Source organism: Epinephelus fuscoguttatus, linkage group LG18, assembly GCF_011397635.1.
Source record: "Epinephelus fuscoguttatus linkage group LG18, E.fuscoguttatus.final_Chr_v1".
Taxonomy (NCBI): Eukaryota; Metazoa; Chordata; class Actinopteri; order Perciformes; family Serranidae; genus Epinephelus; species Epinephelus fuscoguttatus.
In genome coordinates this window covers 39,805,128-39,832,383 of record NC_064769.1, presented here as the reverse complement: position 1 = coordinate 39,832,383, position 27,256 = coordinate 39,805,128, and the positions used below count along the sequence as shown (strand labels likewise).

Below are 27,256 nucleotides of genomic sequence, written 5' to 3'. Positions count from 1 at the left end.
TAATGACCTGTAAATGTTCTCATGGATCATGTCTCCATATTTGTAGCGGACTTTCAGGACAGAGGGTGAAACCTGAGTGTTTTTCTTTAACAGGTATAAAACTTTATAATGTGACCACCCCTCACGATGCAGCTGGTGTTCCTCTGCTGCGCATGCGCCGGGGCTGTCACGACTCGGACGCTGCTGCGGTGCTGCAGGTGGAAACATGGCGATGAAGGCTCTCAGAGGGATGGTGAACGGGGCCATGAGTGAGCTGTCCTCGGCTGTCAGCGGGACCAAACCGACGGCCGCCGCCCCGCGGTCCTCCGCCGCCTCCCGGGAGCATGTGATGGCCGTGAGCCGGGATTACATCTCGCAGCCCCGCCTCAGTGAGTGTGAACGCGTCGGTCCTTCCGCTGCTGCGACTCTGGTTGATTCAGGACTCCACAGGTCTGCGTCATTTTGAAGACACGTTGAAGTCCCGTCCTGAGGATGAGTCAGGGGTCTGAGAGCAACACACACCTGACACTTCATCTGTCCTCAGACATCAGGAGACAGAGGGCCCTTGGGCTCAGAGGGCCCCCCCACCACCTCCACACACACACACACACACACACACACACACACACACACACACTCTTTATCGTTCCTCATCCTGTTTGTGTTGTCGTGTTGCATCTTTTTGTCTCTACGCATCTCTCTGAAGTGGTTTTGTGTCCTTGCGGTTGGGCTGTGTCGGTTTGTAGTTGTTTTGTGTGTCTTTGTGGTTGTGTATCTCTTTTTGTAGTCCTTGTGAGACTGTCTGTGTCTCTGCAACTGTTCTGCATCTCTTTGTTGTCATTCTGTATCTTTTTGTAGCCTTGTGGTCATTATGTGTGTCTTTGTAGTTGTTTATCCCATTTGTAGTTGTTTTGTGTCTCTTTGTCGTAGCGAATCATCTCTCTGGGGTTTTGTGTGTCTTTGTGCTCGTTCTGTCTCTGTGGTTGTTTTTCTCTTTTCATAGTCACCCTGAGTCGTTTTGTGTCTCTTTGCAGCTGTTTTGCATCTTTGTAGTCGTCTTTTTCACTTGTGGTCGACCTGTGTCTCCCTGTAGTCGTCTTGTGTCTCTTTGTAGCTGTTTAATGTTTAATTGTGCTCATTGTGAGTCTCTTCCTGGTCGGTACATGTCGATACGTGTCTCTTCTTGGTCAATACATGTCTCTTCCTGGTCAATACATGTCTCTTCCTGGTCAATACATGTCTCTTCTTGGTCAATACATGTCTCTTCTTGGTCAATGCATGTCTCTTCCTGGTCAATACATGTCTCTTCCTGGTCAATACATGTCTCTTCTTGGTCAATACATGTCTCTTCTTGGTCAATACATGTCTCTTCTTGGTCAATGCATGTCTCTTCCTGGTCAATACATGTCTCTTCCTGGTCAATACATGTCTCTTCTTGGTCAATACATGTCTCTTCTTGGTCAATACATGTCTCTTCCTGGTCAATACATGTCTCTTCCTGGTCAATACATGTCTCTTCTTGGTCAATACATGTCTCTTCTTGGTCAATGCATGTCTCTTCCTGGTCAATACATGTCTCTTCCTGGTCAATACATGTCTCTTCTTGGTCAATACATGTCTCTTCTTGGTCAATGCATGTCTCTTCCTGGTCAATACATGTCTCTTCCTGGTCAATACATGTCTCTTCTTGGTCAATACATGTCTCTTCTTGGTCAATACATGTCTCTTCCTGGTCGGTACATGTCTCTTCTTGGTCAATGCATGTCTCTTCTTGGTCAATACATGTCTCTTCTTGGTCAATGCATGTCTCTTCTTGGTCAATACATGTCTCTTCTTGGTCGGTACATGTCTCTTCTTGGTCAATACATGTCTCTTCTTGGTCAATGCATGTCTCTTCTTGGTCGGTACATGTCTCTTCTTGGTCGGTACATGTCTCTTCTTGGTCGGTACGTGTCTCTTCCTGGTCAATACGTGTCTCTTCCTGGTCGGTACATGTCTCTTCTTGGTCAATACATGTCTCTTCTTGGTCAATGCATGTCTCTTCTTGGTCAATACATGTCTCTTCTTGGTCAATACATGTCTCTTCCTGGTCAATACGTGTCTCTTCCTGGTCAATACGTGTCTCTTCCTGGTCGGTACATGTCTCTTCTTGGTCAATACATGTCTCTTCTTGGTCAATGCATGTCTCTTCTTGGTCAATACATGTCTCTTCTTGGTCAATACATGTCTCTTCCTGGTCAATACGTGTCTCTTCCTGGTCGGTACATGTCTCTTCTTGGTCAATACATGTCTCTTCTTGGTCGGTACATGTCTCTTCTTGGTCAATGCATGTCTCTTCCTGGTCGGTACATGTCTCTTCTTGGTCAATGCATGTCTCTTCTTGGTCAATACATGTCTCTTCCTGGTCGGTACATGTCTCTTCTTGGTCAATGCATGTCTCTTCCTGGTCAATACATGTCTCTTCCTGGTCGGTACATGTCTCTTCTTGGTCAATGCATGTCTCTTCCTGGTCGGTACATGTCTCTTCCTGGTCGGTACATGTCTCTTCTTGGTCAATACATGTCTCTTCTTGGTCAATGCATGTCTCTTCCTGGTCAATACATGTCTCTTCCTGGTCAATACGTGTCTCTTCCTGGTCAATACATGTCTCTTCCTGGTCAATACGTGTCTCTTCCTGGTCGGTACATGTCTCTTCCTGGTCAATACATGTCTCTTCCTGGTCGGTACATGTCTCTTCCTGGTCGGTACATGTCTCTTCTTGGTCAATACATGTCTCTTCTTGGTCAATGCATGTCTCTTCCTGGTCAATACATGTCTCTTCCTGGTCAATACGTGTCTCTTCCTGGTCAGTACATGTCTCTTCCTGGTCAATACATGTCTCTTCCTGGTCGGTACATGTCTCTTCTTGGTCGGTACATGTCTCTTCCTGGTCAATACATGTCTCTTCCTGGTCAATACATGTCTCTTCCTGGTCAATACATGTCTCTTCTTGGTCAATGCATGTCTCTTCTTGGTCAATGCATGTCTCTTCTTGGTCAATGCATGTCTCTTCTTGGTCAATACATGTCTCTTCCTGGTCAATACATGTCTCTTCTTGGTCAATGCATGTCTCTTCTTGGTCAATACATGTCTCTTCCTGGTCAATACATGTCTCTTCCTGGTCAATACATGTCTCTTCTTGGTCAATACATGTCTCTTCCTGGTCAATACATGTCTCTTCTTGGTCAATACATGTCTCTTCTTGGTCGGTACATGTCTCTTCCTGGTCAATGCATGTCTCTTCCTGGTCAATGCATGTCTCTTCCTGGTCGGTACATGTCTCTTCTTGGTCGGTATATGTCTCTTCTTGGTCAATACATGTCTCTTCCTGGTCAATACATGTCTCTTCCTGGTCAATACATGTCTCTTCTTGGTCGGTACGTGTCTCTTCCTGGTCAATACATGTCTCTTCCTGGTCAATACATGTCTCTTCTTGGTCAATACATGTCTCTTCTTGGTCAGTACATGTCTCTTCTTGGTCAGTACATGTCTCTTCTTGGTCAATACATGTCTCTTCTTGGTCAGTACATGTCTCTTCTTGGTCAGTACATGTCTCTTCTTGGTCAATACATGTCTCTTCTTGGTCAGTACATGTCTCTTCTTGGTCAATACATGTCTCTTCTTGGTCAATACATGTCTCTTCTTGGTCAATACATGTCTCTTCTTGGTCAATGCATGTCTCTTCTTGGTCAATACATGTCTCTTCTTGGTCAATACATGTCTCTTCTTGGTCAATGCATGTCTCTTCCTGGTCAATACATGTCTCTTCTTGGTCAATACATGTCTCTTCTTGGTCGGTACATGTCTCTTCTTGGTCGGTACATGTCTCTTCCTGGTCAATACATGTCTCTTCCTGGTCGGTACATGTCTCTTCTTGGTCAATACATGTCTCTTCTTGGTCGGTACATGTCTCTTCTTGGTCAATACATGTCTCTTCTTGGTCGGTACATGTCTCTTCCTGGTCAATACATGTCTCTTCCTGGTTGGTACATGTCTCTTCTTGGTCAATACATGTCTCTTCTTGGTCGGTACATGTCTCTTCCTGGTCAATACATGTCTCTTCCTGGTCGGTACATGTCTCTTCTTGGTCAATGCATGTCTCTTCTTGGTCAATACATGTCTCTTCCTGGTCAATACATGTCTCTTCCTGGTCAATACATGTCTCTTCCTGGTCGGTACATGTCTCTTCTTGGCCAATACATGTCTCTTCTTGGTCGGTACATGTCTCTTCTTGGTCAATACATGTCTCTTCTTGGTCGGTACATGTCTCTTCTTGGTCAATACATGTCTCTTCTTGGTCAATACATGTCTCTTCTTGGTCGGTACATGTCTCTTCCTGGTCGGTACATGTCTCTTCTTGGTCAATACATGTCTCTTCCTGGTCGGTACATGTCTCTTCCTGGTCAATACATGTCTCTTCCTGGTCAATACATGTCTCTTCTTGGTCGGTACATGTCTCTTCTTGGTCAATACATGTCTCTTCCTGGTCAATACATGTCTCTTCTTGGTCGGTACATGTCTCTTCTTGGTCAATACATGTCTCTTCCTGGTCAATACATGTCTCTTCTTGGCCAATACATGTCTCTTCTTGGTCGGTACATGTCTCTTCTTGGCCAATACATGTCTCTTCTTGGTCAATACATGTCTCTTCTTGGTCAACGCTGAGCTGCAGCTCGTGCTGCTGATTCTCTGTGTTGTATAAAAGTGTGTGGGCCTCAGCTGGATAAAAATACCAACACTGTGCAGCTGCTTCGTCCTTCTGTCGGACGCACTGTGATGAGGAGCACCATGAATACAGTTTAACATGAGGCTGAGATGAAGATCAGACAGGCCAGTCATCACAGGGTTAAATGTTCATCACAGAGGGGACGTCTTTAAATGTCTTTAAATGTCTTCAAATGTCCAAAACCTGAAAATAATCAGTTCACCGTAATTTTAAACAGAAAAATCCTCACTGCAGATTCTCCCTGTGTTCCTGGTTCATCTCTCTTATTTTACTTTTTATTTAATTTATTTTCCCGTTGAAAATGAGCCGACTCTTTTCAGTTTGTGCCAGTTTGTTGTTGTTGTTGTTGTTTCTTGTCTTCTGCTGCGTCAGACTGCAGTCAGCTGAAATGAGCTCAAACATGAGTCTTGGTTTAATACCTGGGAATGACGTACAAATGCTTCCTCACATGGTGGCGCTGTAATTAATGCCCGAAATCACTTTCTTGGGAAGGCCACGCCCCCTCACACCATAACTCTGATTGACGTGAAATTTTCTACACACGTACATCTCAGTGCACAAAAACCCTCGTGGACTGTAAACGTCCGCTGCGACAGATTTTGTGCTCATTTTGTGAAAAACACTGAAACGAGCGACTTTTTAAAAATTTCGACTCTATCAGCACCAAATCTGGCAAACAGCCTTTTGAGACTGAGAGACATGATCCTACAATAAATGAGCAATATTGGTAAAAAAACCAACATGGCCGCCATCATTAAAACAGTCCTCTCAAGGGGCGAAGCTTAGCAGAAAATTAATTTAACTAATTAATTCAAACTGTCTTTGAGCAACCCGACTAGAGTTCATACACTACGTCCTGAACAAAGCCACCACGTTTTATTCAGATACGATAAATTGGGAACAAATTGCGTGTGCTGTTATTGAAATGCTTTCGGTTCACTCGTGACTATATTTTGTTCAATTTTGGTTGTTTAATATTTCGTTATTTATCTGTACTTATTTCTGTCTTTGTGCTGCAACACCTGAATTTTCTCTGGAGATCAGTGAAGTTTATCAGAACTTTTTGTTTCAGTTTTTTGCTCAAAAAATGACTTTAAACAATTCAATTTTTTTAAAAAAAAGTTGCATGCTAATTTTCTGTCGATTGACTGATTGTTTCAGCCGTCAGTCGGTTGTGCGACACCGGCCCGGCCGAATCTTCAGCTCTGCTGACTCTGATGGAGAATCAGTTCAGGCTCAGTCAGCACAACTTGTTTCTGTCTCCTCAGCCTATAAAACAGTTTCTGGAGTCAACGGGCCGCTGGTGATTCTGGATCAGGTGAAGGTAAGAAACAAACATCCTCTGGATTCAGACATCTCAGAGTTTCTCCTGATGTTCTCACCCTTTATTCAAAGCCCTCAGTCCTCAGGAGAGAAAATGTGATACTTTAATTTTCTAGGAATTCAAATGACGTCCAGATGGAACACAACATTTCTCGTCAACGTGCAGATATTCCACTTTTATCAGGTCCCTCAACACGAGCGACGTCCCTAACGTTTAAACGGGAGCTTAAACTTTGAGTCGACTCGTCCGAAAGTAAAAAACACAGAGTCAGAGTTGAACATAATTTAATCCAGAAGCTTAAACATTCTCAGAAAAAATGCTGCGTATATAATTACAACGTTTGCATTTTTCAGTAATCAGAATCGTATTGTAAATGTTGCTGAGATGTGTGGCACTTTGCGCTGCACATTATGAACACATTATCCTACAAAGCGCATCCGTACGATGTGTCAGTCACCATCAATGAGCAGATTCTCTGTAACTTCTTATGTCTGTGTTAGAGGCCTGTGAACATCTGGTCAGGACTGGTATGAATCTGTCTGTTTTAAAATGTTGTTTTATTGATTGTTTGTTGTGCTGTCACGCTTGTTTTGTCGGTGTTGTTGTTCTCAAAGTAATATTTTTGATCCTGTAAATGTTGTGTCACTTCAGAATCCAATAAAGAAAGTCATCTGACGACATTTCCTGCTTCACTCCAACAGTTTCCTCGCTACGCAGAGATCGTCCATCTCACACTGCCTGATGGGACCAAGAGGAGCGGCCAGGTGCTGGAGGTCACCGGCTCCAAAGCTGTGGTGCAGGTACTCACATCTCTGCTGTTACTGGACTCAGTTCAGTTCAGACGTTCATCTTCCTCAGAGGATCAGCCCGACACACTTCCTGTAGCGCCGCCATGACGCTGACATCAGAGTGAAATATGTCCTCAAGATGAACGGTCATGGACGTTGCTACAGGAACGAGAGAAAATAAAATCACAACAGAGAAAATACTTTGTTCAAAGATCCTGTCCTGTTCCATATTTCACCTTTGTTAACCAGCACTGAAACCAACATTAGACAGGTGAGATGCACACCTGTGACCCACAGCCGGAGGGTTTACATTAATTTAACCTGCTGCTCCACTGATGTGATGATAAATGCTCAGCTTCAAACCAAGTCGCCACAATAAATGTTGGCTTTGTACTTTTGCGTAAACCACAGATACAGATATGTTCAAACTTTACATTTCAGGAAAAGCAGCGTGTCTCGCTAAGAAACAACCTCTCAGCCCTGTACCTGCATCATCAGGTCGTTAAACAACACCCTCGTTAAAAAAACACACCAGCTTTGTTGTTTGTTGGTGTTGAACAGTGGTCTGCAGCTTGTCAGGCGTCTCTCCGAGGTGTCGCACCATCCACCTCCTGATGATGACGTCAGCTCAGATATTATTTTAGAAACACTGAAACATCTGTGCGTTGAAACGTACGGCGTGACGTGACGTATTTGTGGTTTGCAGAAACATATAATGACCAACATTTCCTTCTGGCTCCAGCTTTGATTCACTCCACTCTGCCCCCTGCAGGTGTTTGAGGGGACTTCAGGTATTGATGCCAAGAAGACGAGCTGCGAGTTCACAGGAGACATCCTGAGGACGCCTGTCTCCGAGGACATGTTGGGTACGACACAGAAACATGTCGAACTGAGACGACACTGCAGCTTCACAGAAACTCGGTTTCACCTGTGACGGTTTGGTTTGTATGTTTATGTGCTGATATATGATAAAGTGTGTGTGTGTGTGTGTGTGTGTGTGTGTTTGCAGGCCGTGTGTTTAATGGATCTGGTAAACCTATCGACAGAGGACCAGCAGTCCTGGCTGAAGACTTCCTGGACATCATGGGTACGTTGACTGTTTTTGATTTTGAGTTCTGTCTGTTTTTCCAGCAGGTTTTTGGCCCCCAAAATGTGTGTGAATTTAGGGACCTGTTGTTGGTATTTCCTGCTGATTTTTAACCCCATAAAAGGGTGTTTTGTCAGGAAACTGTCACCGTGTTTCTTACGGCTTTTCAGCCCCCAAATGTTGATGTTTTTTTGGGAGCTGTCTCCTGCGCCTTTTCTTGAGGATTTTCAGCCCCCAGACGTGGGCGGTTTTAAGGGAACTGACTCTGTATTTCCGGCGGCTTTTTAACTCCCAAATGTGGATGTTGTTTAGAGAGCCATTGCTGTGTTGCCGGACATTTTTTCACTCTTGAACATGGGCAATTGTTAGGCAACTTGTTGCTGTGTTTCGGTGGCTTTTTAGCCTTCAGACATGGATGTTTTTAGTGACCTGTCGCTGTGTTTCCTGCAGCGTCATTATAGTTTCCAAGCCAGCATAGTGCCGTGAGAAGTGGTTGTTTTTGTACTCAGACACAGAGTTTGTCCTGCAGGACTTTGACCCCAAGACATGATCTTTTCCAATCTATAACCAAATAGTTTTTGTGCCAAAACATAAACACAGTGTTTTTGAAATGTTTGAGATGAAAGTTTCACTGTGTCTGTGATTTGTAAAAACATACAGTGCCAACATTCATCCTGCTGCATGTCTTCTGTAGTGAAGCTGTGCTGGAGTCTCGAGCTGAAACAACACCACTAACACACCTCATACGTTGGCTTTTACAGGAGTGTATGGTTGTGTTTATGTTCCAGGCCAGCCTATAAACCCTCAGTGCCGTATCTACCCTGAGGAGATGATCCAGACGGGAATATCTGCCATCGATGGCATGAACAGCATCGCCAGAGGGCAGAAAATCCCCATCTTCTCTGCTGCCGGCCTGCCACACAACGAGGTGCAGACTGACACAGGAGCTGTTTGAACGTGGAGGGAGGCCTGTGAATGTTCTGTGTGCTGAATCCTCATTAACTGTAATGAATAACATTGATTCATTAATTGTGTCACTTTAATTTGGGCTGGATTTGATTAATGTAGAAAGCTAAAACTGATTTTTTGCTGAGGACCAGAGGAGGCGCAGTGTGGAGTTGTTCAGATGAACGGTTCAGGGCAGTAAATTAGCTTCGGATGTTGTTGAAGGTTTGTGTGATGACCTCGTTCCCTCCGCTCTTCAGATTGCAGCTCAGATCTGTCGACAGGCCGGTTTGGTGAAGAAATCCAAGGACGTGATGGACTACAGCGAGGACAACTTTGCCATCGTGTTTGCAGCTATGGGGGTGAGAACTGCACTTTATTTTTCACCAGCAAATTCTGACACTTTCCTCTCAACTCTCCACCTGTCTCAGGTGTTTTCATCCCCAGATATGACGTCTGCTGGTCAGAAAGAATTCATGGAGCCACAGATAAATATTTAACTTTTCTTTAAACGTCTAAACCGCACGATACTGCCTGATGTCATGCCTCCTCGTTAGCCGTGGCCACAGGCATCAAGCTCTTGGGTTGTCCATTCATCAGTTCATACGTTCATACATCCCATTCTCGTGACCGTAATAACCTGAGAACGCCTCGAGGAAATTTCTTCAAGTTTGGCACAAATCTCCACTGGAACTTAACGATAAACTGATTAGATTTTGGTGGTCAAAGGTCAAGGCCCCTGTGACCTCTTTTGTCTCATTCTTGTGAGAGCAATATCCCAAGAACACCGTGAGGGAATATATTTTCAAATTTGGCACAAACCTCCGCCTAGAGTTAACGATGAACTAATAGAGATTTGGTGGTCAAAGGTCAAGGTCACCATGTCCTTGTCTTACTTATTCTCGTGAAGGTGATACCCCAAAAACGCCTTGAGGATATTTCTTAAAGTTTGGCACAAATGTCCTCTTTCACTCCACAATGGCCTGATTAGATTTTTGTGGTCAAAGGTCAAGGTCACAGTCACCTTGTCTGTCTCTTTCTTGTGATCTGATCAGTGTCATTCTTGTAAATGCAGTATCTTCAGTGCTGTAAGGGAATTTCTTCAAATTTGGCACAAACAACCACTTGGATTCAGCGATGAACTGATAAGATTTTGGTGGTCAAAGATCAAGGTCACAGTGACCTCATTTGTCTCATTCTTGCAAGAGCAATATCCCGAGGACACCCTGGAGGAATATACTCAAATTTGGCACAAACGTCTTCTTGGACTCTAGAATTAACTCATCACATTTTGGTGGTCAAAGGGGAATCAGTGTCCGACGCCAAAATCACGGACAAGGCGGCGTGTTTGATGACAAACCATCGACTGTATAAAATGGTTGTAGCCACCGTGAAGTCATCCACTGGTTGCTGGACTCCTGTTTTCAAACCTTGAGTTCAGCATTTTGGCCGTTTTTATCTTGGAGTTTTGAAGCTAAGAAGCGACCATATTTGCACGAGAGGGTGGAGCGAATGCTAGCTGCTAGCTTGGTTAGCACAGTGCATTTAAAGCTATGGTTAACTGTGATAATGCTAATGCAAAGAGGCCCCGCCCTTAAAGCTGTAATAAAATGTAAACAGGTGAGTTTTATATAAATTCATGAATGTTGAAATTAGCTACAGAGACCAAAACTGTTCTTGTACCAGCTGTAAACATGCTCATTTCTACATGTTAACATGGGGGGTCTGTGGGGACTGACTCACTGTTGGAGCCAGCCTCTACTGGACATTAGAAGAACTGCAGGTTTTGGCAACATTTTTCAGCCCCAGACGTTGCTGCTTGGCGCTAACCAACTTTAAAAGGTGCTAACGTTATATTGTTGTGTCTTCTCTGTGCCATCAGGTGAACATGGAGACCGCCAGGTTCTTTAAGTCTGACTTTGAGGAGAACGGTTCCATGGACAACGTCTGTTTGTTCCTCAACCTGGCCAACGACCCCACGTATGACCTTCAGCTCCTCACCTTGTTTTTAGTTTAAAAAAAACAAACAAAAAAGACTTTATCTGGAATAATTAGTGACTAATTAAAACATTAATTGAAAGGGCTGTCCGTCCCATTCTTACAAACACAATATCTCAAAAGGCTATGAGAGAATTCCTTTACATTTGGCACAAACACCCTCTTGGATTAAAAAATTAACTCATTAGGTTTTGGTGAAAGGTCAAAGGTCACGGTTACTGTGACTTGTCGGTCTCATTATGGTGAACGCGATATCTTGAGGGAGTATTTTTTAAATTTGGCACAAACGTCCATTTAGACTCAAGGATGAATTAGATTTTAATTGTCAAAGGGTCAAGGTCACTGTGATGTCATCTGTCTCACTCATGAACACGATATCTCAAGAACACCTTGAGGGAATTTCTTTAAATTTGACACAAACATCCACTTTGAGTCAGGTTTAACTGTTTAGATTTTGATGGTCAAAAGTCACTGTGACCTTTTCTGTCTCGTTCTCACGAACATTATATTTCGAGAACACCTTGAGGGAATTTTTTCACATTTGGCACAAATGTCCACTTTGATTCAGGATAAAGTGATTAGATTTTAATGGTCACAGTTCAAAGGGCAAGGTCAATGTGACCTTGTCTGTGTCATTTTTATGAATACAATATCTCAAGAAAACTTTGCAAGAATTTCTTTAATTTGGCACAAACGTCCACTTTGAGTCAAAGATGAACTGAATCAAAATTTGGTAGTCAAAGGTCTCTGTGACCTTGTGTACATCTCATTCTTGTGAACGCAATATCTGAATAACATCTCAAAGGAATTTCTTCAAATGTGGCTCAAACATCCAATTGGACCTGCAAATGAACTCATTAGATTTTGGTAGTCAAAGGTCAAGGTCATTGTGACCTTGTGTCCATCTAGGGGCGTGGTAATAATTTTAGTTTCAAATTGAAACTGTTTTTTCACCACACTTTATTTACGTGGAGTAGATTATTGATATAAATTAGTCATTTAAGTTGTACCATAAACTTCTCTCTTTTTTGCAGCATCGAGCGAATCATCACACCCCGTCTGGCTCTGACATCAGCAGAGTATCTGGCCTATCAGTGTGAGAAGCACGTCCTCGTCATCCTCACCGACATGAGCTCCTACGCAGAAGCTCTCCGAGAGGTCAGTCCCCATTTCAGAGCATTCACTCTGAGGTGACTACAGGAAATAGGAAATGAATTCTGTATCTCATCCAAACTCAGGTGTCTGCTGCCAGAGAGGAAGTGCCAGGCCGGCGAGGTTTCCCTGGTTACATGTACACGGATTTGGCCACCATCTATGAGAGGGCGGGCCGAGTGGAAGGACGTAACGGCTCCATCACCCAGATCCCCATCCTCACGATGCCCAATGACGGTACTCACACACTCAGGAAGGGTTTATACTTCTGCGTCGAATTGACGCCATACCTACGGTGCAGGCTCTGTGTCGATGCAGAGACCACGCCGTACCCTACGTCATAGCCTGAAGTGCACCGTATGTTTAATGTGTGTTTAATGTGTGTTTTGAATCAACTAAACTTTACAGCACTTCACATTATTGGAATGTGATTATTGGAAAGGGACTCAATATTACAATCACCTCAATCAAGGATATCACCATATCAGATCATTTTTGTATTTATTTTGATGCCTCATTTACACCACAAAAAGTGTTAGGGATGCGGACAGTAAAAAAACGCTATATTGGTGCTGGTACTGCCAAATCTTTGACTGAATCCTTTACCACATTCATGTCACATCTGGCTCTGTCTATATCTATGTCCCCAGATGTCCTGGTAGACAACTTCAATCTGAGAGTGACAAACCTCATTGACAATATTGCACCCCTGAAAACAAAAACAATCTCTGGAAAACAAAAGGCTCCTTGGATAAATGATACTTTTGTGAAACAACTAAAAAAAGGAAGTAGACGAGCAGAGCACAAATGGAGAAAAAACAAGCTTCAAATTCACTATGACATCTACAAATCCTGCCGCTCCAACTATAACAAGGCAATAAAAACCACCAGACAATCATTTTTCACCGATATCATAAATAATAATTTGAACAATGCACAAGTACTGTTCTCTACCGTTGATCGGCTCTTAAATTCATCTTTTTCTACCCACCCAAACTTACTCTCCACTACAAAATGTGAGGAATTTGCAACATTTTTTAATAGTAAAATTACCACAATCAGAAAAAATATAAGCTCCTTGAGCCTTGGCAAAGATGTGTTACCTACTTATGTGAATAGAACCTCTGATATGTCATATTTTGCTCCTGTGGACTCTACAACCCTTGCAGATGCTGTGCATCAGCTCAAGTCCTCCACCTGTTGCCTGGATCCAATTCCGACTAGCTTTTTTTAAAACTACTTTTAGCTGTTTAAGCACAGAGGTACTACAAATTGTTAATTGCTCCTTCCAGTCTGGTGTTTTCCCAAGTGCTCTTAAAACTGCTGTTATAAAACCATTGTTGAAAAAGAACAGTCTAGATCCCTCAGTTTTAAGCAACTATAGACCAATCTCAAATCTCCCTTTTCTTAGCAAGATCCTTGAAAAAATTGTGTACAGTCAACTGAATGATTACCTGATAACAAATGACCTATTTGATGTTTTTCAGTCTGGTTTTAGATCTCACCACAGCACAGAAACTGCCCTTATTAAAGTTTTAAATGATCTCCACTTAAACATGGACACTGGCAAGCTCTTAATCCTCGTACTCCTAGATCTCAGTGCCGCGTTCGACACTGTCGATCATGGGATCTTACTTGACAGATTGCATAACTGGGTGGGACTTTCCGGTCCTGTCCTAAACTGGCTCACTACCTACCTACAACCCAGGGATTTCTTTGTGTCCAACGATAATTATGCATCTGACAAAGTTGCTGTGACCTGTGGGGTTCCACAGGGCTCAATCCTTGGTCCACTCCTGTTTAATTTATACATGCTTCTGCTTGGGCACATTATACAGAAACATAATATACAATACCATAATTATGCAGATGATGCACAACTCTATATCTCCCTCTCTCCTGATGATTTGAGCCCTGTGGAAACACTACTCAAATGCATCGATGACATTAATACATGGATGAACCAAAATTTCCTCCAGCTAAACAATGATAAAACAGAAATCATTATCATAGGTCCAAAAGCAAAAAGACAGGAATTCTCTGCCATTCTTGGTTCATCTGCTCTCAAGTGCAAAGAACATGCCAGAAATCTGATGCTGATCTTAACTTTCACTTTCACATTAACAAGGTCACAAGATCATCCTTCTTCCATTTGAAAAACATCTCAAAAATCCGAGACATTCTGACAAATTCAGATGCTGAAAAACTGCATTTGTAACAAGCAGACTCGATTATTGCAATAGCCTCTTTTCCGGACTCCCTCAAAAATCCATCAAACGACTGCAACTTATTCAAAATGCTGCTGCACGTATTTTAACCAGAACTAAGAAATATACACACATCACCCCAGTTCTTCAGTCCTTACACTGGCTTCCATTGAAGGCCAGAATTGAATTTAAAATTCTTCTTATTGCCTATAAGGCACTGAATGGCACTGCCCCTAATTATATTAAAGAATTACTTGTGCCATATGAGCCAATGAGAACTCTCAGGTCATCAGCTAATGGTCTCCTCGTTGTTCCCCGTGTGCGCATTAAAGCTGGAGAGGCAGCATTCAGCTGCTATGCTCCTAGCAGATGGAATGCCCTTCCAAGTAATGTCAGAAATGCGCCAACACTGAGCTCTTTTAAAAGTAAACTTAAGACATTTCTCTTTACTGCTGTTTTTAACAAGCTTGTTAATTTTTTTTATTACTAAATACTAGAATCACTATGCACTTTCAATAAGATGCATCCATGTATGCTTGCATACATTCATGTTCTTGTTTGTTGTCTGTCTGCGTGCTTGTAAATATGTGCTCATATTTTATGTTTTTATGCATGTTTTTTTTGTGAAGCACATTGTGTTGCTTTCTGTATGAAATGTGCTTTATAAATAAATCTTCTTCTTCTTCTTCTTCTTATAAATCCTGTTTTAAACACAGCTCACTGTGATTATGATTATGACTGCAGTGATGTATTTACAGTTTGTCCTCGTGTCTTTCAGACATCACTCATCCAATCCCTGACCTGACGGGTTACATCACTGAGGGACAAATCTATGTGGACAGACAACTTCACAACAGACAGGTAACACAGCGCAGCGCAGCCTCACAGGACGCTGAAGCTCCTCATCAGGGTTTCATTAATTCACCAACATAATTTAATCTAGAAAATGTCACCAAAATAAAATCCAAACCAGATTCTTTTAATCAGCCTGCATGACGTGCTGCTACTCTGCACTGCTGAACAAGAAACAAAACCTCGACTGTGAGAGTTGTCTTGTGGAAATGAAATCCAATTAACTTCCTCTGGAGCCTGGACAGGAAGTGTGTGAGCAGCTGTAGGACAGATGTAGTAGTTCTTATCTTCTCACTGACGTCTGGTTGTGTTGTGTCTTTGGTCAGATCTATCCTCCCATCAACGTGCTGCCGTCTCTCTCTCGTCTCATGAAATCTGCCATCGGGGAGGGAATGACCCGCAGAGACCACTCTGATGTTTCCAACCAGCTCGTGAGTTATAACACACTTCCTGTTTCACACTCCATACATTTTACTTTACAACCGCAGTCTGAAAATATGTGTGTGTGTGTGTGTGTGTGTGTGTGTGTGTGTGTAGTACGCGTGTTATGCCATAGGGAAGGACGTCCAGGCCATGAAGGCGGTGGTGGGGGAGGAGGCTCTGACAGCTGATGACCTGCTCTATCTGGAGTTCCTGACCAAGTTCGAGAAAAACTTCATCGCCCAAGGTGCAGTGGGCTGAGGCCGATAGCTCAGAGTTTTTAGTTCCTGCTAGATCTGAAACGACCAGTCAATCAGTCGACTGAGGAGGAAATAAATATACAACAAAAGTCTTATTGAGAGGTCGCTAAAAAACAGTCGCCTTTGGTGGTACAGATGTTGCTTAAAATGCATTGATGAGTCGAGAAAAATAAACACCCACATTTGATGGCCAAATGCTGCTGGAAACTTGGCTTACTAAAAACCACGATGCTGGAAATGCAGCGCTAGCTTACTAAAAACAATCAAATTTGATTGCACAAATGGTGCTTAAAACATCACTTAAAAACATCTATGTTTGGCGGCACAGGTGACACTAGAAATGCAGCAATGGGTCACTTAGAAACTTTCACCTTTGGTGGCACAAGTGCTGCTGGCAATACAGTGATGGGTTGCTAGAAACACTCATACTTGATGGCCAAAGGCCGCTTGAAACTCAGCGGCAGCTTACTAAAAAAACTCCCCTGGAAATGCAGTGATGGGTCACTTAAAAACACCTAGATTTGGTTTCACAGACACCATTGGAAATGCAACGATGGTCTGCTAAAAACCACCTACTTGTAGTGATACAAACTTCACTAGAAATGCAGCGACAGCTCATTAAAAAACACCCACGTCTGATGGCCAAAGGCTGCTGGAAACTCAGTGACGGCTTACTGAAACAACACCCATGTTTGGTGGTACAAAAGTTGCTGCTAATGCAAGATTGAGTAGATAAAAAAACACCCACATTTGGTGGCACAAATGCCGTGGGAAACATAGTCACAGTTGGCTGAAAGGCCCCCACGTTTGGTTGCACAAATTCTGCTGGAAATGCAGCGATGGTTTGCTAAACACATCCATGCATCCAAACACTGGTGTCATTTTTTTCCGACATTTTGCAGAAAATGTACAGATTGTATCTTTAAAATGTCTTTACAAGCAGGTTTATTAATATTCACGTCCACGTGTTTGTTTGTCCAGGTGCCTACGAGAACAGGAGCGTGTTTGAGACTCTGGACATCGGATGGCAGCTGATGAGGATCTTCCCCAAAGAGATGCTGAAGAGGATCCCTCAGACCACCTTGGCTGAGTTTTACCCCCGAGAAGCCAAACATTAAGCAGACACACTTCATCTCCTCCAGGCCTGCCACTTCCATCTGTTCAGTGACGTCTCACTCTATACATTCAGTAACGTGTTGTACCATCACACGTGATGTGATGCTGTAAACGTCCTGACACTTGTGACAACACATCGACATTCCTGCTTGAACAACCAGAAACACGAGGAGGGAAGTACACCGAGTGTTTACAGTGAGAATGGAAGAGAATACAGTGAGAGTGTTTATGTCTTTAACGTCTAAGTGATGATGATGATGACGACAACGATGACGTTTTAATTATTGTGTCACGCCTATCATTAGCAAATGATACCAGAGAAGTCACAGTAATTGTCCCTCCTTTTCCAGGCTTTGAAGTTGATGTCGGCAAATACCGGTGGTTCGACACTAAACCCTGTAAAACAGCGAATGATCGTGTCGCATTTTGGTTTCTGCACGTAGACAGTGAACAAGCTAAAACGTGTTAATCAGACAGAGCCAGGCTAAGTGTTTCCATCTGTTTCCAGTCTTTATGCTAAGCTAAGCTAACCAGCTGTCCGACTCCCTGCAAGAAAGCGAAGAAGCGTTTTTAATTGCACTGCGTGTTTTAATGAGCGGGTCCCAGTTTAGGGAGTGAAGACGATTTGTTTATCACAGCTCGAGGATTCACTCTGAACGTAAAACATTTGGTTTGTTTAGAAAGAAACCGTCAGAGTGAACGTCGGCCAGGAGAGTGTCTCTCTGGTCCAAAGTGTCAGCCGGGTTCAAGTTTGTGTTTCGGCAGACCGTAGACTTTTAGAAGTTGTGGTTCAATCAGGCTTACAATTGTCTGTCAGTCAAAGACAGTAACTTATTGCGTGAAGGTGCCTCCCTGTCTTTTCCATCAGTTAGCAAACAGAAAAATGTCTACGATACGATTCGATACAGTACGTTACGATATTTACGATTACGATATGATACGATGTCTCTGTCTTGGGGGTGAAGTGTGATACCTCAGGCTAATAATAAATATTCAGAAGATTGTTGTTGTAAAAAATAATGCTAGCCTTGGGTTTGCAACTTTTCAGTTAGCTAGCGTGCTAGCTTGCAAAAACTTATAAACTCCTTGATCATAACAGAATATCGTAACTTTCACCACCGTTCATTTTAGAAAGGACACCACAAGATACCAACTTCCATGTGTTAGCATCAAGCTAACAGACTAAGTGCTAGTTTTTTGCCACATGGTTGGAAGTAGAATCAGAAAAAGGTTTATGACCAAGTAAGTTTTCACTTAAAGGGAAATTCTGTGTTTTGTGCGTACAATAAAAATATTACTTAGAGGATATAAGATGTATGTAATCTGAAGAAGCGTTATATTCTTTAGCCACTAGGTACCATCCTGAGAAGATGAAGGCTTGCTAATGTTAGCATGCTAGCTGACACTGACAGCCAGAAACATCTATGACCCACTGTCTGTTTAATAATCTAAACAAAGAACAGGTTTTCTTGTGGTGAAAATTACTATATTCTGTTATGATCAAGGACTTGATGGTAAGCACACAGTGTTAGCTAGCTAGTTAGCACGCAAGCTAGCGCGCTAGTTAGCATGCTAGCTAGTTGAAAAGTTGTCTAGTTTCGCTTCCAATATTCACACCAATTTTGAGTTTAGGACTAACATCATTTTTACAGTAATGATCTTAAAACTATTTATTGTTAACCTGCTGAGTCATCACAACTCTTTTCGTACGGAGCATGACAAAAAAATGTTTGCAAAGTGACGGAAATCCAAAAACGTGAGTCTTATTGTGGATGTATAAAGAGACCTGGATACAGCGTTGGAGGCGGGGCCCCGTTCAGACTATGAAAGTTGCTCAGTGGTGTATGAAACCAAAAAAGCTCTATTTCCACTGTATAAAATTACTCGTATCTTGTGAGGTGTGGGGCCCATGGAGCAGCAGACAAGAGGCTGACTTCTCTCGGCTGAGTAGCTAATTTCCAGTTCAGCGCTCCGCTAACTTGAATGGGGACAAAATGATCCGATCGTGCAGCTCCTCTAGATTTTGGAAATGTTACTGGACCAAACGGGTCGAATCGTGATAGTGACTTGAGTCATTTCGTGGGGGTTGCGATGCTCAAAAAGACGTTTCCACTGATTTACAGACGTCTCTACGATGTAAGTCAATCGGAAAAAGTCTTTTTGGGCCACATGGCGTCATGTGACAGGCCTGGACGGTGTAACTGCTGTTCTGGGGTTTGACTTGTATATGTTCCTCCCCTCTTGTAAAACTGTGAAGTGGATCGCTGAATTAAAATGAACAGTACTGGACTGACAGTAGATTGTAAGCCTCTGATTGGCCAAATTATAAACTGATTGAGGTGCCACGCCCTCTCAGAGTCTCTGGTCTGCAGGGACACCGTACATAAACACTGTTGAGGTGTGTTTATGGCGCAGGCCTGCAGGTGAGCTTGCATCATCTCCCCGCCCCCAGGAGCACTCTCCTCTAGTCTTCTCATACAAATAAGGAGGGAAATAAAATAAAACTTTAAAAATACCTTCGGGTGTACTGCTGGCCGCCGCTGCATCACTGTGGTCTCTCTGCACTTCCTGCACCCTCGAGTGACTGTTTCAGTCACTAACGTCCTGTAAAGAAACTGTTTAAAGACACGGTGACATGTAGTGGATTTTTGAGCCTAACACATCTAACACACAGCGACGGCCCACTTAAAAACACCCATATTTCAAAGAAAAAAAGACGCCAGAAACAGTGACGGGGTCCGAAAAGAACACCCATGTTTGGATGTGAAAAAAATGTACTAGAGACACAGTGATGCTAAAAAGGTTGCTAAAAAACACCTTTGTTTGGGAGCTAAAAAGCAGCTGGAGACCCGTGGCAGCTCTCTAAAAAAAAAAAAAAACCCTCAAATTTGGGGTCAAATAGACGCTGGAAACACAGTTACAGGTCGCCAGAAACACCCGTGTTCGAAGGCCAAAGAAAGATGCTGCAAACACAGTGAGGGCTCACTGAAAGCAGCCATGTTTTGGGCTGAAAGCCTCGCTCCTGAGTGAACTGAAGTGTGATGACAGGCGTGTGTGCTCATTAGGCTCCTGCAGGCATTTCATCACAATGTTTTATTTTGGCGGTCAGTCGGCGCACCTTCCTGTCCTTGTACATGCCATACGACTGTGACACTCTGACAGACTGTCATGTTCTGCCGTCAGGTACGAGGCCTCGTCTGGAAGAAGCTGTGATACTTTTCAAGGAAGCCATGTAGGAGAGCCGGCAAGTGAAATTATATCAGAGCTTTGATGATGATGATGATAATGATGATGATGATGTGTGAGGAAGCTGTCCCATCATTCCTTTACTGCTGGATGTTGTGGTTCCTTTAGATGATGACGTTCTCTGTGTACGTGTTCTCTTTACTTCTGAATGTCTGTAGATGGTGTATTTCTGTTGAACAGTGTGTGCACAGTGACCAGGTGTAATAATCAGCCTGCATGCATCGTTGTTTAGTGTCAGCGCCTCAAATGTCTCTGAAATAAAAGCTGCTGTGATCAGATGAGTTCATGTCTATCTGCTTCAAAATGAGCACTGACGGGTTTTTAATAGGAGAAGATACATTTAATATTGATTTTAAAAAATGCATCTGTTCCAGCTCATTGATTGTTTCCTCAAACTGGAAACTGTTTAATAACTGATGACAGGTAACACACATTGCGTCATGAGTCTGTGCTGCCTATAGCCAGTGTGGAAAGTAACTAAGTACATTTACTTAGTATTTAATATTCTACTACTTTACACTTCGACTTCTCTAAATCTCAGAGAGAAATATTGTATTTTTTTTTTATTGCGGTACCTTTATTAAATATCTTTGTAGTTACTTTGCTGATTCAGATATTAATACAAAATATAACCAACAAATTAATGATGTTTTATTATACCGTAGATTTAAACTTTATTGATTCCAGAGGAGAAATTCACAGTCTACACAGCCGCCTGAATAAATGTTGGAATTGTCCGTTTATGCAAACCACAGATATATGTTAAATTTACACGTTACTATCTGGTGCATTCATTGAAACTTTATGTTGAGCAAGGTGCTCTGATTTAGGCGCGAAAAACATTTGGTTATAGATTGAAAAATATGTTTTGGCTTAAGATACCTGTTTGGGGCTCAGTCCCCTAACACACCCTGTGGTAGCACTATCCCTGTGACTAGTTGCTATTGAACACCAGTGTTTGGCGCCACTGGAAATATGTTAGGCTGCGACGAAACACCCATGTTTTGGGTCTATAAAGCGCTGGAAATACAGTGACAGGTTGCTTAAAAACATCCATGTTTGGGGGTTAAAAAGACACAAAAACAGTGATGGGTCGCTAAAAATACCTGCGTTTGTTTTTAACCCCCACACGTGAGTGTGTTCAGCGACACATCACTGTGTTTCTGACGTCTTTTTACTTAAAACCGTGGGAGGTTTACAGTCGTTGGAAACACAGTGATAGGTCGCTGTGTTGTGTTTTTTTGGTCTGCAGCTTGGCAGGTGTCTCTGAGGTGTCCATCCATCCATCCCCTCCACCTCCTGATGATGGAGTCAGTTTATAAACTACGTCACTTTACAAACACTGATATGATGCGTATGAAACGTAGGAATGTAACGTAGCGGTAGCGCGATATAAAGTCATGAAAATGAGCTCCACCTTCACACCTGCAAAGTTAAAGTGATGAACACATAAATGCGTCAGTAATTATAATCCAATCAATATTTCACTCTGAAATGAGCCGCTCCGCTTCATCGATTCACTTTTTGTAAAAAAATACTTGATGCTCACATTTTTAAAATTTCTTTTTAATATTTTGAAGCACAATTATTATTTTTAAACAATATTTCTACAGTGTAGTTCTTCTACTGTGACTCAGGAAAACTTCTGCGCTCTTCTTCCACCGGATACTGCCGTGATTGGTGGGGGCGGGGCTAAACATGTAGCCCCGCCCCCACCACGAGCTTCTCCCGGCAGCTCACAGCGGCGGCGGGAATACCCGAGGAAGAGGAGAACAGGTGCGGTGCGTCCTCTGAGTGGAAGACAGAGAGGTTTCGGTCAGATGTCGTCACTGTTGTCTCCGGAAGTGTGACGTCAGCTCAGCACAGACACACAGTGAGCAGCTTCATTTAAAACAAAGGGAGGGAGAGTTAGCATGTTGCTAACTTTACCTGCTCAGGTGTGACTGTGGGAGCGGTGAGCTAGCTGCCGTGGACAGAGGAGCTGCAGTGAGATATTACAGGACATGGACAACTCACCTGCAGGACAGACAGGAGACACCAGCGTCACAATAGTGAGTCACACACACTGTCTGTCTGTCTGTCTGTGGATGTCCCGCCGTGGACTGAACTCCTGTCGGTCTGTATGTGTACAGTACCACAGTATATGTGAGCAGTACTGCAATATGCACAGTACCACAGTATATGTGTACAGTACTACAATATATATGCACAGTACAGCAGTATATGTGTACAGTACAGCAGTATATATGTACAGTACAGCAGTATATGTGTACAGTACTACGGTATGTACAGTACAGCAGTATATGTGAGAAGTACCACAGTATATGTGTACAGTACAGCAGTATATGTGAGAAGTACCACAGTATATGTGAACAGTACAGCAGTATATGTGAGAAGTACCACAGTATGTACAGTACAGCAGTATATGTGAGAAGTACCACAGTATGTACAGTACAGCAGTATATATGTACAGTACAGCAGTATATGTGTACAGTACTACGGTATGTACAGTACAGCAGTATATGTGAGAAGTACCACAGTATATGTGTACAGTACAGCAGTATATATGTACAGTACAGCGGTATGTGTACTACGGTATGTACAGTACAGCAGTATATGTGAGAAGTACCACAGTATATGTGTACAGTACAGCAGTATATATGTACAGTACAGCAGTATATGTGTACAGTACTACGGTATGTACAGTACAGCAGTATATGTGAGAAGTACCACAGTATATGTGTACAGTACAGCAGTATATATGTACAGTACAGCAGTATATGTGTACAGTACTACGGTATGTACAGTACAGCAGTATATGTGTACAGTACAGCAGTATATATGTACAGTACAGCAGTATATGTGTACAGTACTACAGTATGTACAGTACAGCAGTATATATGTACAGTACAGCAGTATATGTGTACAGTACTACAGTATGTACAGTACAGCAGTATATATGTACAGTACAGCAGTATATGTGTACAGTACAGCAGTATATATGTACAGTACAGCAGTATATGTGTACAGTACTACAGTATGTACAGTACAGCAGTATATATGTACAGTACAGCAGTATATGTGTACAGTACTACAGTATGTACAGTACAGCAGTATATATGTACAGTACAGCAGTATATGTGTACAGTACTACGGTATGTACAGTACAGCAGTATATGTGAGAAGTACCACAGTATATGTGTACAGTACAGCAGTATATGTGAGAAGTACCACAGTATATGTGAACAGTACAGCAGTATATGTGAGAAGTACCACAGTATGTACAGTACAGCAGTATATGTGAGAAGTACCACAGTATGTACAGTACAGCAGTATATATGTACAGTACAGCAGTATATGTGTACAGTACTACGGTATGTACAGTACAGCAGTATATGTGAGAAGTACCACAGTATATGTGTACAGTACAGCAGTATATATGTACAGTACAGCAGTATATGTGTACAGTACTACGGTATGTACAGTACAGCAGTATATGTGAGAAGTACCACAGTATATGTGTACAGTACAGCAGTATATATGTACAGTACAGCAGTATATGTGTACAGTACTACGGTATGTACAGTACAGCAGTATATGTGTACAGTACAGCAGTATATATGTACAGTACAGCAGTATATGTGTACAGTACTACGGTATGTACAGTACAGCAGTATATGTGTACAGTACAGCAGTATATGTGAGAAATACCACAGTATGTACAGTACAGCAGTATATGTGTACAGTACTACAGTATATGTAAGAAGTACCACATTATATGTGAACTGTACAGCAGTATATATGTACAGTACAGCAGTGTATGTGTACAGTACTACAGTATATGTAAGTAGTACCACAGTATATGTGAACAGTACAGCAATATGTACAGTACCACAGTATATGTGAGAAGTACCACATTATATGTGAACTGTACAGCAGTATATGTAAACTGTACAGCAGTATATGTAAACAGTACAGCAGTTTGTGTATAGTACTACAGTATATGTGAGCAGTACTACAGTATATGTGAACAGTCCTATATGTGAACAGCACAGCAGTTTGTGTGAGCAGTACTGCAGTATATGTGAACAGTACCAAACAGGTTTTTCACAATAAGAGCGTGTTGTCTGCGCTGAGTTGAACTTCCTGTGTGTTGGTGAGTGATGCAGTCTGCAGGAGGTCTGCTTCTCCACTCAGCTCCGTCTTTCTTCTTTTGTTTTCAAGCTGCGTCGTTTTAATAAGCTGTGATGTTCAATGACTCTTTTTCTGTGATAACGAACCACAGCACTGTCGGCCCTGTGGCGTCCTGTCGTCCATCCAGTCACCAGAGGACAATGTGTGGGTGTGTTGTAGCAACCTTTGGCTGCCGGAAACATGTGGCCGTATTTCTGATGACTTTATAACTCCCACATACGGGTGTGTTTACGGACCTGTCACTGCGTCCTGCAGGTTTTCAGCCCTCAAACGCAGGTGTTCTGTTAGCGACCTGTAGCTGTGTTTCCTGCAGCATTTTACCTGTTTTTGCGGACCTGTCATTTTCTCCAGCGGCTCTTTAGGCACAACAAGCAATTGTTTTTACTGAGACATCTCTGCTTTTGCAGCGGGAAACGTGCCACTATAACTGGGTATTTAAAACTTTCCGAACCCTAACCAAGTGGATTTGTGCCAAAACAATGTAGCTGCTATTTAATATCTATAAATGTATCTGCGGTCGGCAGAAAGGTACAATCTTGACGTTTCTATCTGGTCACTGGGTCGTGCTTTGTATGTCACATTCATAGAGATGAGTGTGTGAGTCATGTATCTGACACGTGCATCGATACTGTCTGATATGAACAATTCATTTAGAGATCTGTGGATGTTTTTTAGTGCACAGAGGAAACAGTGTTGTTCTTCAGTGTGCAGCACAAACTGTAACACACCTCCATGAGTTGGAAAGTAAATCTGTCTTGCTTTGTTTTTTATTATGCCATTCATATTTTATACCAAAGAGTTATGTTGAAGGTTTCAGTGAACAAATATCTGCAGAATATATATTTTTATTTATGTTTATTGGGAAGTGTGATGATTTATTAACAGACACCACGGCTGAGTTAATAAATGGATCATTTATAGTGACTAGTTTTTAATATTTGAAGTGACTTGACGTCCACAGAATAAAGCAGTTTGTGTCAGAGCGGACGACGGTGCAGCTGTGCAGATAAACCACAGAGAGGCGCTGTTGCACTGTGAGTTTGATCCTCCCTCTGTGATCCAATAATACAATTAGAGGTGGAGATATTTGAGAGGAGCGACCGGCCGCTCTTCACCAGGTCAGAGTTCAACTTAAAGACGATGAGAGCCAGAAGCATCGGGAGTGTTTTTACTTTGTGAGAGATGAAGCTTTGCTGCAGCTGAACTCAAACGCTGCTGCTGCTCTGACAGCTGCAGGACGTCAACGTGTTGCAGCTTTGAGATATTCACTCCTGAAGACACGGAGAGGAAAACAACTCGGTCTTTAACACAGCCGTGATCTGGTTCCAGCGGGAGTTATAACGAGCAACAGGTTGATTTAACAGAGCTGAGAGAGAAACTAAACACAAACCAAACCACAGGATTAACACGTGTCGCTGCTCAAACTCAAAGAGCAGAGCTCAGAACTGAAGCAGCAGATACGTCCTCAGTTTTTATACATGGGGCTAAAAACACTGAGTCCTACATTTCCCATGATGCCAGAGACCCCCAAATGTATATGTTTATCATGCAGAGCCGACCTCCTTTAGGTGACTGACTTTGACTCACTGTCCTCGGGCCTGGACTCTTACTAAACCTGAAATCTGGGGAAGACTTAAGTTTACAACAGCTTCCTGTGTACCAGCAGCGCCATTTGACGAAAAGCTTTGCAATTACTCCTTTTCTTGTCTCCTCTCCTCTCCTCTCCTCTCCTCCCCTCTCCTCTCCTCTCCTCTCCTCCCCTCTCCTCTCCTCTCCTCTCCTCCTCCTGTAGACAGGATGTGAGTGGACACAGTGAGGATGTGATGCTGATGGATGGTGGCAGGTTTGTGGCGTCTCTGTTTCTCTGCACAGCTCTGACTGCTCACAGTGACTGGTCCTCTCACACACTGTGTATCACTGAGTGTGTGTGTGTGTGTGTGTGTGTGTGTGTGTGTTAAAGGCTGCGGGGCGCTCAAACTTTCTTTGTGCTCCGTGGTGTCCTCGCAGGATTGATTTCCAAACCTCACAAAGAAATCATTTATAGGCAGCAAACGCTCCCCGCTGTGACGCGTCAGTCAGAGTGTCATGTGACATGTGTGGTTTGTGACACAGACGAGAAGGTTGATTTTAGCACTGCTCATCGTGGACTATATTGCTGTCATTGTTCATTTTAGTCAAAGCATACAGTTTGAAAACGAGGCAAACGCGGCTCCAACTAGAAAACAATGTTTTGATGCATTGGATGTGCTGAATGTGCATATTAAGGCAGTACAGGAGGAGGTGCACATTAATAATCCTCCAGGACTGTAACATGCTCATGTTTAACCCAAACAATGTGTCATGTGACTGCAGTTGCTTCACATCCAGGTCGCAACACCTTCTCACCACAAACCAACCGCACCAGAGTTCCTTTGGAACCGGACTGAGACCACCTCTTCAAGAAGGTCTCAGTCTGGTTGTTTTGCTGTGTTCACACCTGCACAAACGAACCGCACTGAGGGGGCAAACACACCTGAGTTTGATTGAACCGAACCAAACAGGGCAGTTTGTATTGTGACAAAATGTGTGAGATATAATTTAATGCATCAGACTATAAATATAAATTCACTGCACTGATACCGCCCGTTCATATTCAGGATTATATCATATTTATATTAGTATATAATTTTTCTTCTGTCGCCTGTTTGATAAATGCTACTGGCTGTGGGTCAAGAACACGGTGCAGCTCCTGCTTTCTGCCAGCAGTGCATAATGTATTCTTATTTATCCGTGTGTGTGTGTGTGTGTGTGTGTGTGTGCAGGGCAGAAGAAGCCAACATACATGAGTGTATTTTTCTGTGTGCATTCATATTAATTTTACGCAAAAGAGGACCATGGAACCTTTAATTAGACTCAAACCGAGACTATCTCATCCATTTTGTAA

The 27,256-nt window shown here is 42.8% G+C and overlaps 1 protein-coding gene across 1 annotated transcript; it reads left to right on the top strand.

The window, feature by feature from the left end:
• Positions 1 to 149: 149 nt before the first annotated feature.
• On the top strand, positions 150 to 20,414 carry atp6v1b2 (ATPase H+ transporting V1 subunit B2). Its single transcript, XM_049603828.1, has 14 exons — positions 150 to 368; positions 6,013 to 6,068; positions 6,770 to 6,868; positions 7,629 to 7,722; positions 7,866 to 7,943; positions 8,732 to 8,871; positions 9,149 to 9,250; positions 10,771 to 10,868; positions 11,921 to 12,044; positions 12,125 to 12,275; positions 15,024 to 15,106; positions 15,424 to 15,528; positions 15,635 to 15,764; positions 16,759 to 20,414. The coding sequence occupies exons 1-14, from the start codon at positions 206 to 208 to the stop codon at positions 16,893 to 16,895; spliced, it is 1,560 nt and encodes a 519-aa protein (XP_049459785.1). The 5' UTR covers positions 150 to 205; the 3' UTR covers positions 16,896 to 20,414.
• The last annotated feature ends 6,842 nt before the right edge of the window (positions 20,415 to 27,256 follow it).